Consider the following 27,710-nt stretch of genomic DNA (forward strand, 5'->3'; position numbering starts at 1 on the left):
TCATACAAACCCTAACCTAAATTCTACTTTTTAGATATATGCTTTTTCAATGAAAAAAAGACAAACAAAATTGTATTCAAGTTTTCGATTAATATCCATATAGTATATTTCTTATAAAAAACAAATGAATAATAAGAAAAACTTGTAAATTTAATTTAACCGATTTGTGTAATCACTCGAGTTTGATGAGTGATGGGCTGAAATTCCTATCCTCCTGCTTCAGAAATTTCTATGTCGATGCTTAGCATCTCCAACTCTTGAATTTTCATGTTTTTAAGGCAAAACTGCCTAACCTTGTGTAATCGATGGAACACGAAAACACGCAATCGAAGAACTTGAGTCACCAAGAATTGTCTTGTAATAAAAGTTAGAACTTGGAACAATAGAAAACCTTATTGGAAAGTGATTTGAAAAAGAACTAATGCTGAAATCAGCCATTTGGTCAACAAACAACAAGAATAAAAATTTCAATCAAACTAATTTAAGAATTTTAAGCATATCCCCCTCTTCAATCCCACCCAAAAAAACGTGTATTCATATCAGATACCGAAAAATATTAATTAAAAAATTAATTAGAAACCCAAGCAGTGGTTAATCCACCATTCTCTGCCTTCAAAAGTCAGTATCTCCAGGAAGGGGGCACGGCAGAATCTATTTAGCTTTCTCACTCCTTTTTCTTGTTCCTCACTCTTATCTCTGCCTATGGTTGCTTCAAATTTCAGCTCTAATCCCAAAAATAACTAACAGAAACAACTATGCTACCGTTGTTTGGTTATTGTTCCTTTCTCTCCTTCGTTCTTCTTCTCCTCTGTTTTTTCCCACGTTTTTGTTCTCCTGCTAGAATCACACCAGGACAAGTAACTGTCATAACTATCGATGATCAAAACGCTACCTGGTATAATTTTACTCGCTTTAAAGACGCTGAGAAAGGTTGCCACATCAGCGGCATGTCGGAACTCAAAAAATATTTCCAGCGGTTCGGCTACTTATCGATTCCCAACAATCAAAAGGATAACTTCACTGACGTTTTCGATGCTCAATTTGAATCCGCCGTGATTTTGTACCAACAAAAGTTTGGGTTACCGCTAACCGGAAAGCTCGATTCCGAAACGATATCAACAATCATGTCCCCAAGGTGCGGTGTTTCCGACACCGAATTGACAATCCATGCGATGAAACATTTTGCCTATTTTTACGGAAGGCCGAGGTGGGACCGTGGGTCGTCCATGACTTTAACATACGCGTTTTCGCCTACCGACATGATCGATTACATAAGCTTACCGGAAATCAAAACAGTATTTAAGCGCTCGTTCTCGAGATGGGCTTCGGTGATTCCAGTGAACTTCACGGAGATAGACGATTATCCATCAGCTAATATCAAAATCGGGTTTTTCAAGGGCGACCACGGTGACGGTCAACCGTTTGATGGGGTTTTAGGAGTGTTAGCTCATGCTTTTTCACCAGAGAACGGGAGGTTCCACTTGGACGAAGATGAAACGTGGGCCATTGATTTCGAGAAAGTGAAATCAAAGAAGGCTATTGACTTAGAATCAGTGGCTACACATGAGATTGGCCATATACTCGGGTTGGCCCATAGTTCGATCAAGGAAGCCGTGATGTATCCGAGCTTGAAGCCACGTAGTAAAAAAGTGAATCTTAAACTCAATGATGTAGAAGGTGTTCAAGTATTGTACGGATCAAACCCTAACTTCAAATACAGTTCTTTGTTGGCGTATGAAAATTCTTACAACAAAGCAATTAACCTCAATCAAAGATCTTGTAGTTGGACATTTTCAATAGTAGTGGTAGTTTTTTTTATTCTTTTCATGATTACATAAGAGCCTTCTTTTTTGAGCTCTTTTATTTATGTGTGAAGAAAAAATTGCTCACACCCAAAAAAAAAAAACTGAAACAATCTTTGGTTTGTATAAGGATGTAATATATTTGTGAATAATTTTTTTATTATATTTAGTGGTGTTATATATGTATATATTATTATATTTTGATTTTTCTTCTTAGAAAAGGTGCACTAACTTTTCGAAGCAGGAGATGATAAGAAAGACAAAACTCCGGACCATTCATTTTGGACTTGAAAGGTTAGGATGGAATCCGAAAAGAGAAACAAAAATATATTTATGTATAATATTTATATATTAAGAATAAATATGGAAATAGGATTATTTGGTGGATAACTGATTATTTTATTTTATTTTGGAAGGATTATATAACGAGGAAATTAAAAATATATATTAATTTTTTTCATATATTAGAAAAACAAAACAAGTTTGTTTTACTTTGGTTGGACATTTTGAACGCTTAAGTCCCGACAAACATTTGGACCTTCAGGTTTTTTCCTTTACGAAGAAAAAAGAAGGTTTCGACGGTTTGACTCATGTACAAAGATGAAAGCCCGCGTTAAGTTGGGAGTTAGCAAACAAATTATTTCTTTTTTTTATTAACACCTTTACTTTTTAATGGTATAAATAATCTTAGGTCCCTGCTAGTCTTTAAATTAGACAAATTGGCCTCTCTTGAAGAAATGAGTAATTTAGATTTTAGTCCATGTTACATTTGGGCTTTAATTGTTGTAATTTAATTTGGTATTATTTAATTTTTTTATTTTATAATATTATTAATTAGTCTAAATAATTAACTTGATTAAAATTTGTATGTTAATTTTTATTAAAAATAACATTTTCAGCTCGAAATAAATACATGTTAATATTGATGTTTAAAACTATCCGAGCTACGCGTGACAGTTTGAGGGTGCATTTGATGCTCGTTCAAACAAGCCCCCACTATTATTGGGGTCCTCCAAATGGATAAGTAGCTTGATCTTCACCACATTGTAGATGACTTAACTATTGTTAACTAACTCAACTGTAGTATTTTGAAATTTTCTTTTTACCTTTTGTTGAAGAGACTCATAAATTTTGTACGAAGTTTAATTGTGTTTCTTTTTATTTTGCTCATTGATAGGGTCAATGGTGTTGTGCATAGATTGGTCCCATTGTTCATGGATGAGAATGTTGATCTTTCATTTGGTTTGATTATCAAGATATTATCCACCAATCTGTGTTAAATGATGTTGTAATTTGCTTTATTAATATTTTACCCTTACAAACTTTACTTCTAAAAAAACACATGTAAATATAATTAATAAAAGAAACATAATTTAATCCGGTTATTTAAAACGGCTTTGAAAAATCCAAACCATAATTTGATTCGATTATAGTACTTAAAATAATATTTAAAGAAAAAAAAGGAAAATAAGAATTTAAATTATGACTTGGACCATTTGGTTAAAGTTGTACCGGGCAAGCTGTGTGGATTTTATAAGCAAGGTTAAGATAAAGGCTGTAAGATATTAGGCTAATCTCATTGTTTTGATCATCGTTCTTCACTGTTTTTGGGCGGATAAGGTTTCATTTGATGGTGTATTTATATGTGGTTAACATAAAAATAATGATGATAGTAAGATAAAATATTGTAGCGTGAGACAAAAAGAAAGATAAACATATCACATTGAAAGTAATCACTCATTCAAAGAGGCCCTAAGTTTTCTCTAGGGCATGGTAAAAAAATAGTTTTCTATCGGGTTCTTGCATACGTAGGCTTTTGAACTGCCAAGAAAATGACGTCATATATATTATGTTTTTTTATTTATCTTTATAGTTATAGATTTAATCTATGTATTATAATTAATCAAATTTAATCTCTGTATTTTTTGAATTGATTAATTTTAGTTTTTAAACTTTTTAAAATTTGAATTTTAAGTCTTATCCAAATGTAACAATTAAATTTATTTGGTCAAACTTTGCTATTAATCTTGTATTGTGTGCAAAAGTTGTAGATTTAATTTATGTTCTCCAATTAGATCATTCTTAATGTCTATACTTTTCGAATTTCAAATTTTTAGTCTTAATGCAAAATGACAACAATCAAATCTATTAATAGATTTTTTGTGACTAATATGCGAAAATAACAAGCTGACATGATATTACATATGTGATAATTTATTTTTCATATCAAATTCTGAAAATTACAAAATTTAACCAATTGATTATAATTGAAACTTCGAAATTCGAAAAGGTACAAAACTAAAAATGACTAAATTAAAGTATAGGGATTAAATATACAACTTACATATAAAACATGGATTGATAACAAAATTTAACCTATATACTACGATATACGTATATTGAAATTTTTTACTTTAATAATTATTATTGGAGAGAAAAAGGTAAAGTCATGATGTGGAGATATGAAATATCTGATTGTTTTTTCTTTTCAAAAGGGGTCAATTTTTGGGTGTAAATACGTTAAAATAGAGACTTTCAAGTAATTATAGTAGTATAAAAAATGGTGAAGTTGACAGTGAAAAAGCAATACTATCGGGTGACATGGAGGGCCACTTAACATTGCTCTCCTCAAAAACCCAAAAATGAAAAGTCTTCTGTTTGAATAATTAATGAATTAAAATTAATCATGATTTGGTTGAATGCTGTAACCTCCTCAAAGAAACTACTAAGTGGGGACACCTTGCCAAATGGATAACTTTGATTCATCATCCAATTTTAGCTTTTATAAATTCTCAAATTCCCATTCATCATGACATCATCGACGCCCGCTTCTGGAGTTGTTTATTTTCTTAATGCTTTTCTTTTAAAAAATAACTCCATTAATTGAACATCAATTAGAAAATGAAAATAAGTTAATTAAAAAATTAAAAGTACCCCTGATTTTTTTTAAGTATAAATGAATTAGCAGTTGATTGAATCATAAAAGGAGTATTAAATAATTTATGTTTAAAATTCTAATTAATATTAATTTTAAATAATATAATTATTTATATGACCATTCAATTTTATAAAAAATTTATTTTAATCATTCGTTTAATTTTTCGTCTCTTAAGGTTTTTATTAAATCACTCAAAATTAGAGTTGAGTATTTGATCGAGTCAAGTCGAATTGAGTCAAAAAATTTCGAGTTAGTCGAGTTGACGAATCTTATTTTAGCAACCAAACTCAATTTGAATTTTTTTTAATCAAATCGAATTGAGTCAAAATTTCGAGTTGAGTCGAGTTAACGAATCTTATTATTTATACTTAATGTTACATTTACATGGACCAATTATTTAACTAGTAGACGGAGTACATACTTTTAGATTAAATTTGATAAAGGAAAAAGGGAAAGTGAGACGATTCGGGAAGGAAAGTAAGACTACTGGGTAAACATTTATCAAAACAACGTAGTTTTGCCTTTTTTTATTTGGATTTTCGAATAACTTGAATTAAATGTGAGCGTTCGGTCAAATCGAGTGAAATTGTTCGAGTTAAACTAGAAAAATTAATAATGTCAAATTAAAATCTTGTTATAATATAACTATTTCTATTTTATAGAGCACATAAATTTAAAACCATATATATTTGAAAACTTTTTTAAGGCATAATAATAATAAGATATTTTAGTATGATAAACTTTAATCATTAATCACTTATTTAGATTCCAAAATTATTATTTTATAAAAATTTTAAATTTTTAAAATTTCAAATTTTTTTATATATTTTTTAAAAATATTTATAATTTTTTTAAAAGCATAAATTTTATAAATATTTTGAATTTTAAAATTATTTTCAAATTTTGAAAATTATTTTGATTATTTTTAATTTTTGTTAAGAGAGAGACCAATTTACTCATTTTCAAAATTGATAGGGACCAAAAGGATATTTATACTAATCTATTATTCAAATTATTCGAGTTACTTGAGTTGTAAAAATTCAACTCGACTCTAACTTGAAATCCGAAATTTCTTATTTGAGTTGACTCAAATAATTCGAATAAATAATTCGAATAACTTGAATAACTTGATTCAATTAACTCGAAATTTGATTTTTTTTCGATTTTTTCGAATTGAATAGAATTTTGCTCACCTGTACTCAAAATGGATGAGAAATTTAATATTTTATAAATTTGCTGATGTGGTATACAAGTGAATTGTCACATTAGTAATTATTTATTTTTTAAAATATAAAATTCAAAAATGTATAAATTTTAAAATTAAAAAAATATTTAAAAGGTATAAAAATAATTAATTCCTAAAGTGTCATACATATGGACTTTTACGTGGATGTCACGTTAGCAAAATTAACAAATATTAGTTTTTCTATCTATTTTAGAATAATTTGATAAATAATACAAATTAAAGAATTAAAAGAGTCGAAAAATTAAATGCATAATTAAAACATATTTTTATAAAATTGGAAAGTAAAATAAGTTATTATACCGTTTTAAATTTGATTCATGAATCATTTCTATCCCGTTATTAGGAAAATAATGGAAACCAACCCTTCAACATAGATAAAATTCCGTAAGGCATTCGTTAGGCGGTAGATTGTAAGTGTCCCAAACATTGACCTAAAATTTATAGGTATAATGATTTTTTTTTAGTTTTCTAATTTAAAAAAATTAACTTTTTATTTATTCTTTGAATTCTTAAATTTATATTTTAAAAAAAATATAAAAAGTAATGAGGAAAGTTAATGTTTTTAAACTTTGTTGAAAAATTATTTAAATGCTGATGTGTTATTTACGTGATAATCTATGTGTATACTACGTCAACATTTGTTAATTTTTTTCATCTATGTTGGGATGATTTGAAAGAAAATAAAAATTTAAAAATTAAAAGATACGAAAAATTAAATGGAATGTTAAAATAATTTTTTTAATGTATCTAAAATTGATATAGTTAAGGCATGGTGGTATGTAACTTAAAGATATATGTATATATTGACTTAATGTTTATTTTTATCTATTGTCTCAAGCTGAAATCATTTCAATTATTGCGATAACGATGTTATATATCATCCGAATTTTTTACAAAGGCCAAAAGAGGAACAAATAATTGGAGATATTTTTTATGTTTACTTCGGTTCTACCATGGATGGAATCAACCAAAACAGCTTTTCTTCCAAAGAAACGGGTTCGAAAGGGAAATGCAAGAGGTCTTTTTATTTTGTCTAATCTTGCTCTCAAATCCCTGTACTCTTCAATTTATTAAAATTTAGTTCTTAGTTTTTAGTTCTAGAAATTTAGTCCTTTCATTTGTCTAATTAAAAATTAAAAATCTAATTAACCAATCATTTTAACATCTACATTTGAATTCTTTCATTATTTGCAAACTACGACCAGTTTGTAAAATATTAATAATAAGGCTGAAATTGAAATGATAATGTAGGAAGGATTGGGTGATTACAACAGAATTGTTGAAAGGGCAATGCTATGGTTGGGTTGCCAACAGTGGAGGAGACTTGAATGGAAAACTTTCAATTTTCTCGTTTTCGTTGTTAGACGGCAAAATATCAAATTTGGTAATTAAAGCTAACCCCAAAAGTTCTTCCCCAACACATTCTTAATATATCTTTAAATCATACAAACCCTAACCTAAATTCTACTTTTTAGATATATGCTTTTTCAATGAAAAAAGAGATAAAAAGTTTGATTAAACCACAAGTGAATTGACAAAAACAAAATTGCATTCAAGTTTTCGATTAATATTCATATAGTTTATTTTTTTATAAAAAAATAAATGAATAATACGAGATTTTGAAATTTAAGTTAATCGATTTGTGTTGAATTTTCATGTTTTCAAGGGAAAACTGCCTAACCTTGTGTAATGGATGGAACACGAAAACAACTATGTTTCTTTGGTTAATGTTCCTTTCTCTCCTTCTCTCTTCTTTACTTACGTTGTTTTCCCACGTTTACGATTTCCCGTTAGAATTAAACCAAGATAAGTACTTATCATAACTACCGGCAATCACAATGTTACGCGGCATAATTTTACTCGCTTTAAAGATGTCGAAAAGTGTAATCACGTCAGGGGCATGTCGGAACTCAAGAAATATTTTCAACAGTTCGACAACTTATCAATTGATCCCAACAATCAAAACAACAACTTTACTGACATTTTCGATGCCCAGTTCGAATCCGTCGTGATTTTGTACTATTAAAAGCTCGGGTTATCGGTAATCGGAAAGCTCGAATCCAAAATGACATCGACAATCATGTCCCTCAGGTGTAGTGTTTCCGACACCGGTCTAACAATCCATGCGAAGAAACATTTTACCTATTTTTATGGAAGGCCGAGGTGGGATTGTGGATTGCCAATGACTCTAACATACGCTTTTTCGTTTACGAACATGATCGATTATATAAGCTTACCGAAAATCAAAACAGTGTTTAAGCGCTCGTTTTCAATGTGGGCTTCAATTATTCTTGTGAACTCTATGGAGATAGACGATTACCCAATGGCGAATATTAGAATCGAGGTTTTCAAGGTTGATCACAACAACAATCAACCATTTGAAGGGGTTTTAAGAGTGTTAGCTCATCCCTTTTAACCAGAGAATGCGAGGTTCCACTTGTACGAAGATGAAACGTGGGCCATTGATTTTGAGAAAGTAAAATCAAATGTGGCTGTTGACTTGGAATTAAAGATGCTCTTGGGCAGGCCTATGCAAAGTATTTAGATTAATTTTTTCAGGTTTGGGCCCAATTTGAAAAATAGAATTATTTTTTTACCAAAACTCGACTCAATTTAAACCTGGACCCGACCCGACCTGTCAATATTAGATTTATTAGATTGCTTTTTATTTAAAATTATGCTTTTAAAAATACACTAAATGCACTAAAAAAAGGCTAAAATAAAAGTTTCTAACACATTAAAAGTATTTATATTAAAAAAAACTACCATAAATATAATAAATGTTTTATTATATTAAAAAACACAAATAAATATAATAAATATTTTATTGTATTAAATATAAAATATAAAATTTTATTGGGTCAGGATATTTAGTTGGGTAAGTTTTTTTTTAGGTTTTGAGTAATGGGTTTAATTTTTATTGAGTTAATGATTTAATATAAATATATAATTTATATAGTATTGTTTTATAGCATAATATTCAGGCTAGACCGAGTGGAGCTCAAAAAACACTCCTCATATTTTTACCTAAACCCATTTTTCGAGCATTGTATTTTGTTAAAATCCTCCCATTTTTTGGACAGGTCTACTTTGAACCAATGGCGACACATGAGATTGGCCATATGCTCGAGTTGACCCATAGTTCGATCAATGAAATCGTAATGTATCTGAACTTGAAGCCACAAAATAAAAAAATGAATAAAACCTAACTTTAAATATGATTTTTTGTTGGAGTCTTGAAAATTCTTACAACAAAGCAATTTTATAGTTGGAGATTTTCATCGGTAGTCTTTTTCCTTCTTTTGATGATTACACAAGAGCCTTCTTTTTTGAGCTCTTTTAGAACTTCTTTTTTATAGTATTGTTTATGTATGAATTAAAAATTGTTCACACCAAAAGAAAAAAGAAAAGAAGAAGATTTGAAACGATTCTTTGATTTGTAAAAGGATGTAATGTATTTGTGAATAAATTTTTTTGGTTATATTTAGTGGTGTTATATATGTATATATTATTAGAGTTTGATTTTTCTTCTTTAAAAGGTGTACTAACTTTGTGAGGCAGGAAATGATAGAAAGACAAAACTCTTGACCATACCTACATTTATCTTTTTAACCATAATGCCTGAGCACAACATCGAGGAGTCGCCGGGCACTTTCTCAGGGTACACTCTGTTACACCTATACCGGCCCCTAGTATTATTTTATCTATTTTCTATTGTGAGTAGCTTTTTTTGTGCTTCTCGACTCAGACTCTAATATGATTTGGATTTGAATTTTGTTGAAATGTATTAAGTTTGTTTTCCTTGATCAATTGTATCGAATCTTAAGATGTTACTAACAGGAGATTCTGAATGATTTTTCACCTTGTAAATGCTATTTGTGTGTTATAATTGTGGTAGAAAGCTTTAAGGCTAAGAGCAGGATCATATTGATCAATTGAGCAAATAGCCAACACTAGTTCAAAAATGAAAGTGAATTTTTTTTAAATAATTTCTTCCAAGTAAGAAGCAACTAGCGAAATGCCTCTGTTTGTCTCTCTCTCTTACAAGCTGAGCATTTGCAGTAGATTGCAATAGATCATGTACATACAGGAAAACCAGAGATATTAATTGTTCTGCTGCAATGGGGTCATTGAAAAGATGCATAATTTGCATTTTCCATTTTTTATAGCTGTTAATTGAATTAACCTATTTGGTGGAGAGGCAAGAGTGTTTGGCAAACCCTACCTTGCATTAGATAGATGAGCCATGTTACCTTAAAAACATGTCTGATTCCACATTTGGTGGAGACCCCAAAGATGGTAGGAAAATATGCAATGTGCAAGCTTTCCTGAATTAAAAGGCCTGATTCAACATTTGGTTCCTGCAGGCACATAAGTGACCATGCTTGAAAGAAATCAAGTGGGAATTTACAATGAACCGTGAGTGCTTTTTTAGTGATCTTGAAATTATTTAATTATTCAGGATAGAGCCTTACTTTCACATTTCTCTTTTATTATCTAAACTAGTTCCCTTATTTATACTCTTCTTAATTTTGGAGAAAAGCCTCTATCAAATGTCATACACGGCCTGCCTTTGTAGTTGTGGGATTGGAACACTCCATCTCATTCCTTGCATTTGTGCATATTGTGGATTGTTTTCTACCTATCTTCCTGGTAATTAGTCTTGCTTATGTTGCATAGGAAAAGATATAACTTCAAGTTTTACATGTTAAAAATCTGCTAACCTACTTCTCTTCCACCCAGCTTTCTGATTTTCTGCTCATAGTTCCTTCATTTTTTTTGCCATAATCTTCTTTATACAATCTGATTAATCGTCGGGGTGGATAGTTAGCTCATCATCAAGTCTGCTAGATACATAGACCTAGTGAACGCATTCTAATTTTTTTGTGCAATAGAGGTTAGGATATGGTCAATCGTGTATGTCGAATAAAATATTCTGACTTCGACTTAATGTACTTGGAGTGATTCATTTATGACTGATCTTGAACACGATGGTAACATATTGCTTCTTCTCCCAGATGGAATCTATGGTGCGTGAGCAATGTGGCTGTTGCGCTTGTTTGCCATGTTGATAAGTCAAATTAAAAAGGGGTTGAAAAGTCAAAAATGGGAGGTGCAAGTGGCACCGAAAGAAAAAAGTGATAGACAAGTTGTTTAAAGTTGAATGGGATAATTGCAATTTTGGTCCCTAATTTTTTAGGCCATTTGCAAGTTAGTCCCTGAACCTCAACTATAAATAGGCCTAACCATTTCTCATTTCAACCATCCCAACCAATCTTTCTCTCTTAGTTTTCTCTCTTCTCCCATTTGAGAATTCTTAAGGAATTCTATTTGTTTGTAATACTTTGGAGATAGTAAAGTTATCATCTGGTGTTAGTGCCCGAGGACGTAGGTATAATTTACCGAACCTCGTTAAAACTCTTGTGTTCTTTCTTGTCCTATTTTTCTTTCAATATTTGAGGGTATAATAGTAGTATTTAATTGTGCTATTAAATTACTATAGAAGGGATATTCTGTCTAAGGAAAGACTTGGTATTTAAGAGATCCATGTGATCCACCTCTCTTCCCTGGGAATTGAACTTTGTGTGATTTTTTAGTACAATAATTTACACGCTTCCGACCCTATTGGAACAACAAGTGGTATCAAGAGCCGAAGGTTAATCGTAGTATGCTCTGTGGTTGCAGTTTAAACTGATCTTCCACATCAGAAAAGATTTCCTTAGGTATATTGAAAGATTATGGAGAAAATGGTCGGTGTAGGAGCTTCAACATCGTCCATGTGGACAAGACCGACAATTGCAAATGCAAGATTGGCCGTGGAGATCTTTGATGGCACGGGCCATTTTGGTATGTGGCAAAGTGAGGTTCTAGATGCCCTTTTTCAGCAGGGTCTAGACATTGCCATTGATGAAGAGAAACCAGATGATGTACAGGAGAAAGATTGGAAGGCGATCAATCGGTTGGCATGTGGCACAATTCGATCATGCCTTTCTCGAGAGCAGAGGTATGCTTTTTCAAAGGAGACTTCTGCAAATAAGTTGTGGGTGGCACTTGAAGAAAAATTTTTGAAGAAAAACAGTCAAAATAAGCTCCACTTGAAGAAAAGACTGTTTCGCTTCACATACGTCCCAAGTACCACAATGAATGATCACATCACCAAATTTAATCAGTTAGTCACTGATTTGCTGAATATGGATGAGACATTCAAAGATGAAGATTTGGCTTTGATGCTGTTGGGGTCACTTCCTGAGGAGTTTGAGTTCCTAGAAACTACTCTACTTCATGGCAGGAGTGATATATCTCTGAGCGAAGTCTGTGCGGCCTTATACAGTTATGAACAGAGAAAGAAGGATAAACAGAAAAACTCAATCAGAGATACAGAAGCTTTAGTAGTCCGAGGTCGTTCATACACTCGGAAGAAAACTCAAAAGGGGAGATCAAAGTCAAAGTCCAGACTCGGGAAAGATGAATGTGCTTTTTGTCATGAGAAAGGCCACTGGAAGAAAAATTGTCCAAAGCTGAAGAATAAGGGAAAAGCTGCTGTAGATGCTTGTGTTGCAAAGCATGATACTAGTGACTCTGAACTATCACTGGTTGCATCATCATCGTCGTTCCATTCAGATGAGTGGATATTGGATTCGGGTTGTACCTATCATATGTCCCCTAACCGGGAGTGGTTCTCTGATTTAGTAGAACTAAATGGAGGAGTTGTTTATATGGGCAATGACAATGCCTGTAAAACTGTTAGGATAGGTTCAATCCAATTAAAGACTCAAGATGGATCAACCAGAGTTCTGACTGATGTTCGGTACGTGCCCAGTTTGAAGAAAAATCTCATCTCATTGGGAGCCTTGGAATCCAATGGTTCAGTTGTTACTATGAGAGATGGGATTTTGAAAGTGACATCTGGCGCACTTGTGATATTGAAGGGCATCAGGAAAAATAACTTGTATTACTACCAAGGTAGTACAGTTATTGGAGCAGTCGCTGCAGCTTCCGGTAACAAAGACTTGGACTCAATGCAGTTGTGGCATATGAAGTTGGGACATGCCAGCGAAAAATCCTTGCAAATTCTGGCAAAGCAAGGATTGTTGAAAGGTGCAAAGGCTTGCAAATTAAAATTTTGTGAGCACTGTGTTCTGGGAAAGCAAAAGAGAGTGAAATTCGGCACTGCTATCCATAATACAAAAGGTATTTTGGAATATATTCACTCAGATGTGTGGGGGCCTTCCAAAACACCTTCGTTGGGAGGAAAACACTACTTTGTTACTTTTGTTGATGACTTTTCCAGAAGAGTTTGGGTGTATACCATGAAAACTAAAGATGAAGTGCTTGGAGTTTTTCTTAAATGGAAAACTATGATCGAAAACCAGACTGGCAAGAAAATCAAGCGGCTTAGGACGGACAATGGAGGGGAATATAAAAGTGATCCGTTCTTCGATGTGTGCCAAGAGTATGGTATTGTTCGACACTTCACAGTTAGGGATACACCACAACAGAATGGAGTGGCAGAGCGTATGAATCGAACATTGCTGGAGAAAGTTCGATGTATGTTGTCCAATGCTGAGTTGGGCAAGCAATTTTGGGCTGAGGCTGTGACATACGCTGGCCATCTTGTTAATCGTTTGCCATCATCTGCATTAGAAAGAAAAACTCCTATGGAGGTATGGTCTGGAAAATCGGCTACAGATTATGATTCCTTACATGTGTTTGGATCCACTGCATATTACTATGTGAAGGAGTCAAAGTTAGATCTGAGGGCAAAGAAAGCTCTCTTTATGGGAATCACTTCTGGAGTGAAGGGATTTCGTCTTTGGTGCTTAAGCACAAAGAAAATGATCTGTAGCAGAGATGTTACCTTTGATGAATCTGCCACATTGAAAAAGGTAGCAGATAAAGATATTCAGACGAGCAATACTCCACAGCAGGTGGAGTGTACTCCAAAACAGGTGGAGTTTGAGCAGATGGGGATTTGCCCAGTTAATAAGTCTAATTCTCCAGCCACAATGGAGGAATTAGAGGTTGAAGAGGTTCTGACCCAAGAACCACTAAGTACACCAGAACCAGTTGCAGTTGCAAGGCCACGGAGAGAAATTCGTAAACCTGCTCGATTTACTGATATGGTGGCCTACGCCCTTCCCGTTGTTGATGATATTCCTATCACTTATCAAGAAGCAATGCAAAGCTTAGAAAGTGATAAATGGAAAAGCGCCATGGATGAAGAAATGCAGTCTCTCCGGAAGAACAATACTTGGGAGTTGGCGCAATTACCGAAAGGTAAAAGGGCAATCGGATGCAAGTGGGTATTCGCAAAGAAAGATGGATCTCCTAACAAGAAGGATATTCGCTACAAGGCAAGATTGGTAGCTAAAGGCTACGCTCAGAAGGAGGGAATTGACTACAATGATGTATTTTCCCCTGTTGTGAAGCATTCCTCCATTAGAATTTTGTTGGCCTTGGTAGCACAGTTGAATTTGGAGCTAGCTCAACTTGATGTTAAGACGGCTTTCTTGCATGGTGAGTTAGAAGAGGAGATCTATATGACTCAGCCAGAAGGATACACAGATGCTGGTGGTAGAAATTGGGTTTGTAAGCTTAACAAATCGCTATATGGATTGAAGCAATCCCCGAGGCAGTGGTACAAGCGATTTGATAGCTTTATGAGAAGGCAGAAGTACACAAGAAGCAAATATGACAATTGTGTGTATTTGCAGAAGCTGCATGACGGATCTTTCATTTATCTACTCTTGTATGTTGATGATATGTTAATCGCTTCGAAGAGCCAAAATGAGATAGATAAGCTGAAGGCTCAGTTGAATCAAGAGTTCGAGATGAAAGATCTAGGTGAGGCCAAGAAGATTCTCGGCATAGAGATAAGTAGAGATAGACAGAGAGGCAAGCTTTGTTTGAATCAGAAGCAATATCTGAAAAAGGTATTACAATGTTTTGGTGTAAATGAAAACACAAAACATGTAAGTACCCCACTTGCTTCTCATTTGAAACTTAGTGCTCAATTATCTCCGAAAACTGAAGAAGAAAGAGAATATATGACGAAAGTCCCATATGCTAATGCAGTTGGGAGTTTGATGTATGCGATGGTGTGTACGAGGCCTGACATTTCACAAGCTGTTGGAGTTGTGAGCAGGTATATGCATGATCCTGGAAAAGGACATTGGCAAGCTGTGAAATGGATTCTACGGTATCTTCGAAAAACCGTAGATGTTGGTTTAATTTTTGAACAGGATAAAGCACTTGGTCAGTTTGTAGTTGGATATGTTGATTCCGACTTTGCTGGTGATTTAGATAAACGTCGTTCAACTACGGGGTATCTGTTTACTCTTGCGAAAGCCCCAGTGAGTTGGAAGTCTACCTTACAGTCTACAATAGCTGTGTCTACTACAGAGGCAGAATATATGGCAGTTACAGAAGCTGTTAAGGAGACTATTTGGCTTAATGGACTGTTGAAAGACTTAGGAGTTGTTCAAAGTCACATAAGTTTATATTGTGACAGTCAGAGCGCTATTTATTTAGCGAAAAATCAAGTCTATCATTCAAGAACCAAGCATATCGACGTAAGATATCACTTTGTGCGGGAAGTCTTTGAAAAAGGAAAAATTCTACTTCAGAAGATTCCGACAGCAGATAATCCCGCAGATATGATGACCAAGGTGGTAACAACAATCAAGTTTAATCATTGTTTGAACTTGATTAACATCCTGAGAATTTGAGCACCTTTAGGTGTATGGCGCTCGAGAGCGCATTTGGAGGCACTACAAAAGATAGCTTTATCGAATTTGGGGAGTTGAAGGAAGTGTGTGAAGATGTGATTATCCTAATCAAATCTTCAAGGTGGAGATTGTTGATAAGTCAAATTAAAAAGGGGTTGAAAAGTCAAAAATGGGAGGTGCAAGTGGCACCGAAAGAAAAAAGTGATAGACAAGTTGTTTAAAGTTGAATGGGATAATTGCAATTTTGGTCCCTAATTTTTTAGGCCATTTGCAAGTTAGTCCCTGAACCTCAACTATAAATAGGCCTAACCATTTCTCATTTCAACCATCCCAACCAATCTTTCTCTCTTAGTTTTCTCTCTTCTCCCATTTGAGAATTCTTAAGGAATTCTATTTGTTTGTAATACTTTGGAGATAGTAAAGTTATCATCTGGTGTTAGTGCCCGAGGACGTAGGTATAATTTACCGAACCTCGTTAAAACTCTTGTGTTCTTTCTTGTCCTATTTTTCTTTCAATATTTGAGGGTATAATAGTAGTATTTAATTGTGCTATTAAATTACTATAGAAGGGATATTCTGTCTAAGGAAAGACTTGGTATTTAAGAGATCCATGTGATCCACCTCTCTTCCCTGGGAATTGAACTTTGTGTGATTTTTTAGTACAATAATTTACACGCTTCCGACCCTATTGGAACAACATGCCAATCATAAACTTATCTCTTGTTGAGATTGGGCTGTTGCGCTTGTTTGTCGATCAGCATTAAATGCTATTCTCTGCTTTATTTCCACACTGTAGAATGGTTTCTGCTAATAACTCACTCTCTGATCTGAGTGCATTGCCTGTTGCAATAGAGTTTGGCCTAGCAGTGTCCAAGGTGACTTATGAAGAGACAATGGCTATGACGGAGGAGTGTTCAAATAACTGAAGCGTCAAGAACCTATAGATTTTTATTTGAAAAAAAAAATGTCATTTTTTTTCTTTCTAACAGAAAATTTTGATTCATACACATTATGAGATTAAAAAATGTCAGTTAATTTTTTGAAAGGTCAAAATAGATTTTCTTTTTTTCTTCTCATTTTCTGATTTGACCAAAAGCCTCTGCATGCCCTGTTTTGCCAGGATCAAGTCCAAATGTGTGTTTGAGAGGGTTTAGTTCAGAGATGGTGGTTGAATACGACAAATGTTTAGTAAAAAAAAATGCGGGAATTATTTGCATTACAATTTACAGTGCTCCAAAAATCCAAACAAAGAGTTTGAGAGAGAAAATAAATAAATACAAACTCTAGGGAGCTAAATTTTAGTGGAAAGCTATAAAAAGAGAATGAGAGGAGCCATTAAAAACAATGGTAGAGCCTTTGTATAACCATCCTCTAGCGAATAACCAGGAGAAAGCCTCTTAATGTAAGTCAAGTCCCAAATGAGAAAGAGGGAGACAGAGATAACCAAGAAAAAAAGAATAAACACAAAATGCTTTCCTTCGGTTACAATTACATGCTCCAAGAAAGAAACAAAGTGATTTGATGTAGAATCAGAAACAAACATTTTTAAAAAAAAAGGGGCAAAATAAAGAAAGGGTTCGATCATCTGCTTTTTCAGGAAGGGGAAAAAAGAGAGAAAAAGTTGTATACGTAAAACATTGCTATTGTTTTTTTCTCCTCTTTGTTCTATGTTTGGAAGGGAAAGAAAGTAGGGGAAAAAGTAAGATGGTGGTGTACCTGAAAAGAGATGTGATTGAAGATGTGGTAATAATAGGAGGATTGATAGGAGTGCAATTTGTTAATGCAGGGAACTCGGTTTTACTTGGTTATCTCATGTCCCTTGGCCTTAGCCCTTTCACCATTGTTATTTGCTTCACCCTTGCCACCTTCATTATTCTCTCTCCTTTTGCTTTTTATTTTGAAAGGTAATCTTTCTTTCTTTTGCTTTAGCCATGAATGAAAACTTTTTGAAGGCGTCAATTCACATTCATTCATTTTTGCAGGAGCCTATGGCCCAACCGTCTAACTCTGAAATTGATAATTCAGCTTGTTTTTATCTCCTTTGGAGGGTAAGACCGTATGTATATATGATGAAGAAACAAGATAAAAAACAAATGCCTCAAGTAATGATGTCGACAATCCATTTTCAATTATGTTAAATCATCTTTGTTGCAGGGTGACCTTGTTCCAATTCCTCTACCTCAAAGGGATTAATCTAACTTCACCAGCAGTGGCAACAGCCATGCCAAACCTTGCTCCTGGGCTTATCTTTATAATTGCATGGATTTTCAGGTACTAAATCCAGTTCTCTCTTTTTTTGTTTTTTTGTAATCGAATCAGTAACGAAAAACCCGATGATGAATTTTGGCAATGTTGATGCAGGGTAGAAAAAGTTGTTCTAACTTATCTATACAGTAAAATAAAGATTGTAGGCACGTTCGTGTGTGTCGCAGGAGCCGTTACAATGAGTATAATGCAGAGTACTGACTCGTCAGGAGATGCAATGATGGATCACCCGGCAGTTGATAACGATATTTTCGACAAAAATAAGATCATCGGTTGCATGTACCTCATGGCAGCAGTCCTAGTTCTATCAAGCAGTGTTGTATTGCAGGTATTCTTGAAATGGAAAACAACTATAGGAAGGCTAAATATGAGTTTTTTCTTGCTAAGATTTCATGTTCTGCAGGCGGCAACTTTGGGTGATTTTCCGGCTCCGATGTCCTTATGTGCAATAACATCGTTTATTGGACTGGTTATAACTTCAATAGTGCAGTTGTTCAAAAATCATGATGCCGAATGGGGTTGGCCCCTTGTCAGTGTTTTGGACCTAGTTGGCTATTCTCTACTGGTATACAACTGCCCTTTCTTGGTGTAATGTCATAACTACTTACATGGTAGATGAAATTTGAATGCATATAGAAAGATTCGAAACAATTCATAAAATGCTATAAGCACATCAATTCTTGCTTTATATTTTCAAGCTTTTATAAATTTTCGTCCCCTTTTAGTGCAGCTTTTCTTTTTGCATTGATTTTGTTCTAATTCGGACATGCAGGGAGGTGCTGTGAGCGGAGCATGTGTAAGCTTCAATGGATGGGCAATGAAGAAAAGGGGACCAGTGCTTGTCTCAATGTTTTGCCCCATTGGAACAGTCATTACAGTAGTTCTCTCCTTTATTACTTTAGGCCAGACCATTTCGTTAGGAAGGTAAACTATATATATACAGAGATTCACCGATTTGCTTCTTCAAAGTTCCAAATCCAAAATTTTCCAACATAATATGAATCCTTTTTGTAAATGCAGCCTTGCCGGAATGTTCCTCATGTTCATCGGTCTCTACTTCGTCTTATGGGCTAAAGGAAAAGAAATTTACTCAGTCGGGGATGGCTTTGGAAGCGAGTTCGATCCAGAGAAGCCTCTGCTAAGCTAAATTACTATCCACTTCCAATCTAAAAACCAGCAAAAACGAAATTCAGGGGAAAACTTCTCGTTCCGAACCGAAGCAGACCCGATATAGCGGATACGAATACCATACGAAATGTGATCCATACGGATTTAAATGTTCCTATATTTCAACTGTTATTTTTGCAGACTCAATAATAGAGATGATAAGAAGTGTTAGGTTGGGGAAAAGAGAAGTGAGAGAAGAGTTGGGCAAATGAGTGGAAAAGATTGTGGTTCTGGGATTTTAGGCTTATTTGATCATCCTTATCAGTGTGGTCAATGGCATTGTAGTAAAGCACTTATGATTCAATTCAAACACCCTTTCTTTTTATCCATCATTGCAGGCACCTACATGCCTTGACAATAACTTGTTGGAACATCTGCAAAGAAAGAATTAAATCCTACATTTTGGGCATTAATGGGGAACACCTTTACTTGATGATAGTAACGTGTTTATTGAGAAAAGAAAAAAGAATCTCTTCTTCAAATAAAAAGTTATCACAAACAACTAAAATAGGTCATTTTGTAATTCTATTTGAGTACTATTATTAATATTATTAGGAAAAAATAAAAAAGTAGGTAAAAAATCTAATTTGACCTTTGTCGTATGTTTAAAATGTGATATTGTGGCTGACAACTCCACTTTGAGTTTCTTTATAGTTGTTTGATGGCGCATGATATTAAGAGTTGAGCTTTTTTTTTTTTTAGATAAAAAAAATAGAATTCATCCAGTTTACTTTAAATAATTATAATATAATTAAAAAATAAAATTTTTAATATAAATAATTATTTTTAATAGTAGTTATTTATTAATATCGCTAAAAATATAACTTAGTAGTGGTTTTTTATTTAAAATATATTTTTTATTAAGTTTTTTTAATGAAAATCTCTATTCAATAAGTTTTTTTTTGTCATTTTATTGTTGAATGGATGTATGCTATTAGAAGTTTTATTTATACATGTGTTATTTTTTTTAGAATATAATATGCTTTATCATTAGACTTAATACTTGTTGATATTATAAAAAATTTTATAATAATATTAAATATTATACCAGGTAAAATAAATAATTCTACTAATGGTTTTTTTTTTCATTTCACTAACCATTTTTTAAAGAATAAAAATAGAATAATTGAATTATTAAGAAAGGTAGTTTCATTTTTCAAAAATAATTTACTAAATGAGTTTGTGACACCAAATTCAATCCAAAATCAAATCATCTTACTAAATCATTTTTTTATTTCTCATTGTTGGTTTATTATTTATGTTCGAGGTTTATGGTTATTCCTCTTAATAACATTGTCTTCAATGTTCAAATCTACGTTATCACTACAATCAACATATCAACATTTGTTGGTCAAAATCAAATCATATTGAATAGATAACAATAATAATAAATTGATATTTGAGAAAACTTTATTTAGGGCATCTATTTAAATATCACATTATAGTAGAGATCTAGTAAGATCATTTTAAACCAACAATTGAAATAAAAATGAAAAAAAAAAGAGTTGATCATGCCATGTATGATTTACATTAGAAAATGTGAGTTTACTTTTTAATCAACATTAAAGGAGAGAAATTAATTCTTTTAAAAATCAACGTATTCAATAACTGATGCAATAGGTTCTAGGTCACCGATACAATTTTCTAATTTTTAACGCGATTTGATCATATGACTACAATCTCTTTACTTTTTACTTTTAATCGCAACCGTTAATTTTAAAAATATCTCGCAAGATCTCGCTATAATAAAATATCATCTTAGAAGTTGTTCTTTATTATTATTTTAAAAATGGAACTAATAATATTCTTGGGCTCTCGTTGTCCTACAGTTATTGGGCCACTAACAAGTCCAAATCCATGAATAGTTACGCTTTTTTAACCATATTTTATTTTATTTTCAAAAAAATACTGTTCTCGATTTTCCTCTAAAACGGTGAATTAGCGTGATTCACGTTTTAATGCTGAACTGGGGTGGTTTGGACTTTGGACTTGGCACTTGGCTTTATAATGGGTTAATGGCGTGGCGAGCGCTGCAACAAAGCCAATAATTTTGCTTGACTTGTACAAGACCTTCAACAAATAACCTCAAGGTTAAGGATCATTAATCAAATCTGCAGGGATTTATAAGTTGGAGATTTGACATTGCCCACTCACTCTTCCTTCAATTTTTTTATTTACATTTATCTATTGTAATAAATACTATGATTTAGAGATTAAATTTATTTATTAAATAAATATTTTATTACATTCTCTTTTTTTATTATTATTTATGTAATGTTGGATAGGAATTTTATTTTTTATAAGAGTTATTACATATTTTTTTAATTTAAGTCTTATGTTTAATTATTATAATATATATGTAATAAATAAGTTTTACATAAAAAAGAGAAAATCTATTTATAAATAATAGAATAAGCAAATAAACAGAATCCAATGAGAAGAGATATTCTAATCCTAAGCTATCGGATTTATCCTTACACTTAATCTTAACATCTTCTCAACTCATTAAAATTGAACATACAATTCTCTGAAATTAAAATTTTTGAAATACAATTTGGAGTACATCCGATAAATATTAACATTTTTACAAAATTATTATATACCTTTGAACTTAAATCCTCAGAAAATTTTAGACGGTAAACTCAAATACTATTTAAAATTTCATTTAATTATATGTGGGGTTGTTGATTTATTTTTTATTTATGTTATCTGATATTTTAAATTTTAATTTAGGAAAATTATTCGGTATATTGTTGATAGAGTCTTTAGATTTTACGAACAGGATTAAAGTATTGATAAGTGTTCTATAAGAATATAATTAAATAGTAAAAAATAAATATTTAAAAGAAGAAGAAGAGATATATAGCAATTTTAAAGTTGTTTATGGAATAAAAAATAATTGAACTCTTTTGAGTGTTTTAGAAGAATTAAACTATTTTATTTATTACCTCATATTAACTTAATTAATTAGGGATAGAATATGATTTTTTAATAAAAAAAGTTCTAAAATAATTTGATTTATTGATTTATTTAATTTAATTTAATTAGAGATAAACAGCAATGACATATAATGAATTATGATTGGTCCAAAATTTCTCTATTATTTATAATTACACTTGTTATTAATATATATATACTTGGAGTTTCTTTAAAAAAATTCGTTAGATTATATAATTTTTAAAATATATTTTAATTCTTTAAAACAATATGTTATTGTTTGAATATTTTTAATTTTTAATACATTTATGTTTTATACTGATTTTATTCTGCTTTATTTAAACATATATTTGTAATTATATTACAATTGTAGTTGTAAACTCAAAAAAATTGTCTTTTTCCTTTTTCAAATGAAAGAGTGCCACTTTGTTTTTTTTTTTTTAATTTGTTAAAATGGGTAAGGTAACGTTTTTTTAATCTCCAAAATCGTGAATTCATGTCCTTATACTCATCAAAAACATTTATAAAGTAAATTAGAATTGGCGAGTTGTATAATTGGCTACAATATTTTGAGGGCAAAAGTTTGCATGCCATGAACATCAACATCAACATGATGGTACGTTGTATTTATATTTGCAAAAATATACCAACACAATCATCATTATCTATATATAATAATTAATTCCATGTCAATTTATTCAAGAAATTTATTTAAAAATATTTTTTTAAAAATAATAAATAATATATATTTATAACGATTAAACTCAAAATCGTATATCATATATCATATATAAAAGAAGGAACTCAAGCATATATGGAAAACATTGAATATTCAAGGTTAGTTTTTTTGAGTTTCAAAATATATTTTTTAGTTATATTTAGAGTGGATTTTGTTTTTTAAATTTAAATTTAAATATGAATTCCTTATCATTATTAATTATGTATCCTTTTTCGTATTTACATTATTGATCTCTAATAAATTATTTTAATTTGTAGTTTAGTACTTACATAATTTATAACTAAATTAATTAATTACCGTAATAATAAATAATGAATATATTTACTCATTCAATTCATATTGAACCTTATCTGCTACATCCTTTCTTTGGATCAAAGATTCATTTTTAAGTAAACTAAGGTCAGATATGTCAATAAATAATAATTTATATAAAATAAAATCAGATTTTAAAGTTGACATTCCTTCCTTCCATTTTATGAATGTAAGGAAGCATATAAATAGATTCATGTAGATACGATGAAACATAATAAAGAATTATAAATCAAATCACTATTACTTTAAGATTTTTTAACATCATTTTCCTGTTTTAAAACTTTTCTTATTTTTTGAATAAATTGTTTTAACATCATTTATTCTTTAACTTTTTGACATTAAGGGTCTATTTGATTGCCAGTAAAATATTTTCCGTAAAATGATTTCGGGAAAATGTTTTACTTTTCTGTAAAATGATTTACTGGAAAATATTTTCTGGTGTTTGATTGAATCTATGTAAAATATTTTCAGCTGTTTGGCAGATTTTCTGGAAATATTTTTCGAATTTTTTTTTTTACATATATTGATATATATTAATAAATTTTTATATTTTAAATTATTTTTACATATATTACAATGATTTATTTATAATAATACTCAATTATTAAGCCACAATATTAATCGTTATAAATTGAAAAAAATTAATATCAAATAAATTATTTATAATTGTGTTAAAAAAACAAGTATTGAATAATTAAAAAAACAAGTTACTAGAAAATCGATAAATAGAAGCAATTTTCTACCGGACATGAAGGAAGGAATGAAGGAGGCGATAGAGAGGAGAGCACGGAAAATGTCTTACGGAAATTGAAAGGGTAAGACGTTTTCCCTAAAATGTAACCCATTTTTCCTTGTTTTGGAGTTCATTTTCCAAATGGAAAATGTTTTCCGCCAATCAAACGCTGAAAAAGTTGGAAATGATTTTCCGGAAAATCAATTCCTTCAATCAAACAGACCCTAAAATTATAGTCCACTAAAAATGAGAAGAATGAATTCGATAAGAGAACAATCAAACAATTTCAGTACAAGGTTAGAATATAAAAGACATTTAAATTTAATATATATTTATATATATATATATATATTAAAGCACTTGAAATGAAAAAATAACATTATGAAAATTTATCAAAAATATGTCATTAATTCAATTAATTGACGGGTTGAACAATATATAATATTTATACAGTATCTAAACTATGTTGTTTTAAATTATTTGTGAAAATGCACAATTTTTTTTAATTTTAAAAATATTATTAATCTATTATAATTAATATATACAACTAACTCTTATATCACATGAAATAATAATCTAATTAATAAATATAAATACATAAAATTTTTCCCCTTAGCCCATGGCTTAATTAATTACTAGTGTCACAAGGTTAGAACTTTAGTCTCACAATCCGTGCAGCATTAGGTCATCCTTTCGATGCAAACGCACTAGCCAAAAGAAGACACAAAATAAAATAACCTCAGAAAACAAGGCATGAGAGGTGTTTGAGTAAATGCTCTCAAAGAATTCTATCACTCTTAAGAATTCAAGATACAATGGATCATTTATAAGTAAGGGGAAGACTCTCTATTTATAGTTGAGCTCTCTCAAAATCAACGGTCTAGATCAAGTTACACCAACGAATGTGATTAGTCTGTTCCTTAAATCTAGGGATTTACAATATTACACAATCAATTTACATAATCAAATCAAATCAAATCAAATCTTATAAAATATGATTCCCCTCAATCTTCTAAGATTAATTCCCAAAATTACCAGGGTAGCCTATCATTCCAAATCTACATCATTGGGCCACTCAAGTTTCAATCTGACGGACTTCTCCAATAGCTCTTTGAATCGGACTAATCCTCTTGAGCTAAATGATCCCATCTAATCGATAAACCTCCATGGGATGCATCTGGTGCGATGGTCACGGGCTTTACACTTTGACCCATGACACTAGATCTTCCTTAAATATACTTTTTTGTAAAAGTACCATGGTATATTAAAAGTCGTATTGCATTTTGTCTTTTATACTCAAAAAATGGCAAATTAGTCCATATACATTAGATCAAAGAGCAAATTGGTTCTTTTGTTAAAAATCTCATCTGTTTCTACTATTAAAAATTGGTCATTATATGTCAGAATGAGTTACACATGACACACTATGTGTAACTATCTAATTATTCTGTCAATAACACTAATTTTTAATAGTAAAAATGAATAAAATTTTACTACAATGAATCAAATTACTATTTAACCGTGACTAATTTATTTTAACAAAAAAGATAAAATACAATCTATCTAATATAGTTTACTCTATAATATTTTTTTTTCTACGACCCACGTAATTTAGTTGTTATCATAGTACACAACTGTTTTTCTTAGTTTATTTTAAATTTTTTATGATAACTAAAAGAAAATCATAATTTTTGGGTTGGATTGTGTGTCTTTTGGTGGAGGAATGCTTGTCACCTACTTCTTTTAAATTCCCAATCTTTCCCTTTTATTGTTTTTTTCATGCTTTTTAGAGAGAAGGTAAAAACTTTAATCTTCGGTTTTGCTTCAGTTCTCTGATAATGGAGAAGCAGAAATGCAAGCTCTGTGCTCGAACATTCTCTAATGGCAGAGCTTTAGGAGGTCACATGAAAGGTCACTTAGCCACTCATCCACTGCCTCGAAAAACGGCTCAGCATCACCAACTCGGTGGCCGTACCGACTCAGCTTCCTCATCATCGTATTCATCAGGTGAAGAGCAAGAAGAGAAAACCAAAGTGCTCGAAGATAAATGTTTTGTTTACGGGTTAAGAGAGAATCCCATGAAGAGTTTCAGGTACGCAGATCCCGATTTCTCATTTGCAGTAATAGATTCTGGGTCCGTTGTTCTAGACACAGAAAGTGAGACCGAGTCGAGAAACCCAACTCGGCGACGATCTAAGAGATGCCCAAAAGCGTGTTCTAATACAAAAACAACAGATGGAATCAAGAAACAGAAGTTGTTGAGGAAACCCAGTTTGGTCGAGTCACCGACTGAGCCAGAACCAGTGAGTTCAGTTTCCGATACTTCACCTGAAGAACATATTGCTGTGTGTCTTATGATGCTGTCAAGAGATGTTTGGAAAAGCAAAAATGTGGAACAAAACTCAGAAGGGAACAAGAAGGTTCGTAAGTCTAGCAAGAAAAAGATTCATGGGAAGCATCGATGTGAGCTATGTAAGAAAACATTTCGATCTTTTTACACATTGGATGAACATAAAAGGGTTTGCTCTGAAACTAAAAAAGCAAGCAAAGTCGCAACCACTGCTGCTGGTAATAACAGCAAGATATTTGAGTGTCCATTGTGTTACAGAGTGTTCGGTTCGGGACAAGCACTCGGTGGTCACAAGAGATCCCATTTGCTTGCTGCTACTCCAAATTCAGGCAAATTTTACAACAATTTGATAGATCTAAACTTGCCAGCTCCATTGGAAGATGATGAGTTTAGTGTGGTTTCTGATGCTTAAACTGAATGATGGGGCTATTCACGTCGATCTGATGCTCTATATTCAATGTTTTTATGCATTGTTTTTTTTTTTTAATTTTCTTTTACTGTAGTTTCTTAATATTTCTTCATTCATAGATGAATCATGAATTTTGGTATTCTTTCAATTCTTCATTGTTCCTGACCCACACTCCATTTCTTGAATTATCCGCAATCAAAACACTTACACAGTTGCTGGAAATTATTACAAGCTTAATATGGAGTTTTTGTCATGGTATTAGCAGCCATTGTTATGGAATCAGATAGCAATGACTGTGAACCAGGTTTCACTTCCAATGTACTTCATGTCAGAAAGGGGGGAAAAGAAAAAGCAGTAAAGCATTCTTTTTGTGGGATTTGGTTGGGTTAGATAGTGGACCAAACACACAGGCCTCTACAAGTACCCAAGGTGTTCAATTCTGCTAACATGTCCTGTCTCTTATCATCCACATTTTTCATGTAAAACTATTTATTGGCTTTGTTCTCTGTTCCGTTTTGAAGAAGGATATTATATGATAGGAGCATTAACTACAAATTTAAGATGAATTGACTCAAATAACCTCACTGCAAATTGGGTTTTACATTCCAAAATCCCTTGATTTCTTGCACGAAAAGGTGATTCAAAATGTTTTATCTGCCTTGAAATGAACGAAATAATCGGGCAAAAAGATGTCATTACTATTATTATAGAAGAATCAGTCAAATTTATTAATGCATTTCCAGAAACAATTCATATTACTTTAATAATTATTTAATAATTTTTTATGTTATTGTCGCATAATTTTAGTAATTTTTTTATCCATGAATCCTAAATTTTAAACCTTAAACACTAAATCTCGAACCTCGAACCTTGAGTTTAAGGTTTAAGATTCAAGGTTTGGGTTCAAGTTCGAGGTTTGAAATACGAGATTGAGGGTTTAAAATTTGAGGTTTATGGTTCAAGTTTAAATATTGAGATTTAAGTTTGGAGCTTGGGGTTTGAGGTTCAGTGTTTAAATTATCAAAATTATGTGTTAATAGCATGAAAAAATTACTGAAATGTTATTAAATAATAATAAAAAGAC

At 31.8% G+C, this 27,710-nt stretch overlaps 3 protein-coding genes and 1 pseudogene across 4 annotated transcripts; all 4 read left to right on the forward strand.

The window, feature by feature from the left end:
• The first annotated feature begins 538 nt into the window (after positions 1-538).
• Positions 539-1,992, forward strand: LOC107946914 (metalloendoproteinase 1-MMP). The gene has a single exon (XM_016881406.2). The coding sequence runs from the start codon at positions 756-758 to the stop codon at positions 1,836-1,838; it is 1,083 nt and encodes a 360-aa protein (XP_016736895.1). The 5' UTR covers positions 539-755; the 3' UTR covers positions 1,839-1,992.
• A 4,951-nt stretch (positions 1,993-6,943) lies between these two features.
• On the forward strand, positions 6,944-16,640 carry LOC107944464 (metalloendoproteinase 1-MMP-like; annotated as a pseudogene).
• Positions 16,569-19,471, forward strand: LOC107946912 (WAT1-related protein At5g47470). Of its 2 annotated transcripts, none has more exons than XM_016881405.2 (7): positions 16,569-17,618; positions 17,697-17,762; positions 17,869-17,985; positions 18,076-18,307; positions 18,383-18,544; positions 18,752-18,903; positions 19,000-19,471. In XM_016881405.2, the coding sequence occupies exons 1-7, from the start codon at positions 17,419-17,421 to the stop codon at positions 19,124-19,126; spliced, it is 1,056 nt and encodes a 351-aa protein (XP_016736894.1). In that variant the 5' UTR covers positions 16,569-17,418; the 3' UTR covers positions 19,127-19,471. The 2 variants fall into 2 exon arrangements, with proteins under 2 accessions (XP_016736894.1, XP_040963318.1); XM_041107384.1 differs by having other exon boundaries at positions 17,208-17,618; positions 18,109-18,307.
• Positions 19,472-25,581: 6,110 nt separating this feature from the next.
• LOC107946911 (zinc finger protein ZAT1) lies at positions 25,582-26,774 on the forward strand. The gene has a single exon (XM_016881404.2). The coding sequence runs from the start codon at positions 25,706-25,708 to the stop codon at positions 26,627-26,629; it is 924 nt and encodes a 307-aa protein (XP_016736893.1). The 5' UTR covers positions 25,582-25,705; the 3' UTR covers positions 26,630-26,774.
• The last annotated feature ends 936 nt before the right edge of the window (positions 26,775-27,710 follow it).

Source organism: Gossypium hirsutum, chromosome D12, assembly GCF_007990345.1.
Source record: "Gossypium hirsutum isolate 1008001.06 chromosome D12, Gossypium_hirsutum_v2.1, whole genome shotgun sequence".
Taxonomy (NCBI): Eukaryota; Viridiplantae; Streptophyta; class Magnoliopsida; order Malvales; family Malvaceae; genus Gossypium; species Gossypium hirsutum.

Coding starts and splice junctions, on each gene's coding strand:
- LOC107946914 (XM_016881406.2), top strand. CDS start 756: ATGCTACCGTTGTTTGGTTATTGTTCCTTTCTCTCCTTCGTTCTTCTT.
- LOC107946912 (XM_016881405.2), top strand. CDS start 17,419: ATGGTGGTGTACCTGAAAAGAGATGTGATTGAAGATGTGGTAATAATA. Junction 18,308..18,382: donor CAAGCAGTGTTGTATTGCAG/GTATTCTTGAAA, acceptor CATGTTCTGCAG/GCGGCAACTTTGGGTGATTT. Junction 18,545..18,751: donor TAGTTGGCTATTCTCTACTG/GTATACAACTGC, acceptor TCGGACATGCAG/GGAGGTGCTGTGAGCGGAGC.
- LOC107946911 (XM_016881404.2), top strand. CDS start 25,706: ATGGAGAAGCAGAAATGCAAGCTCTGTGCTCGAACATTCTCTAATGGC.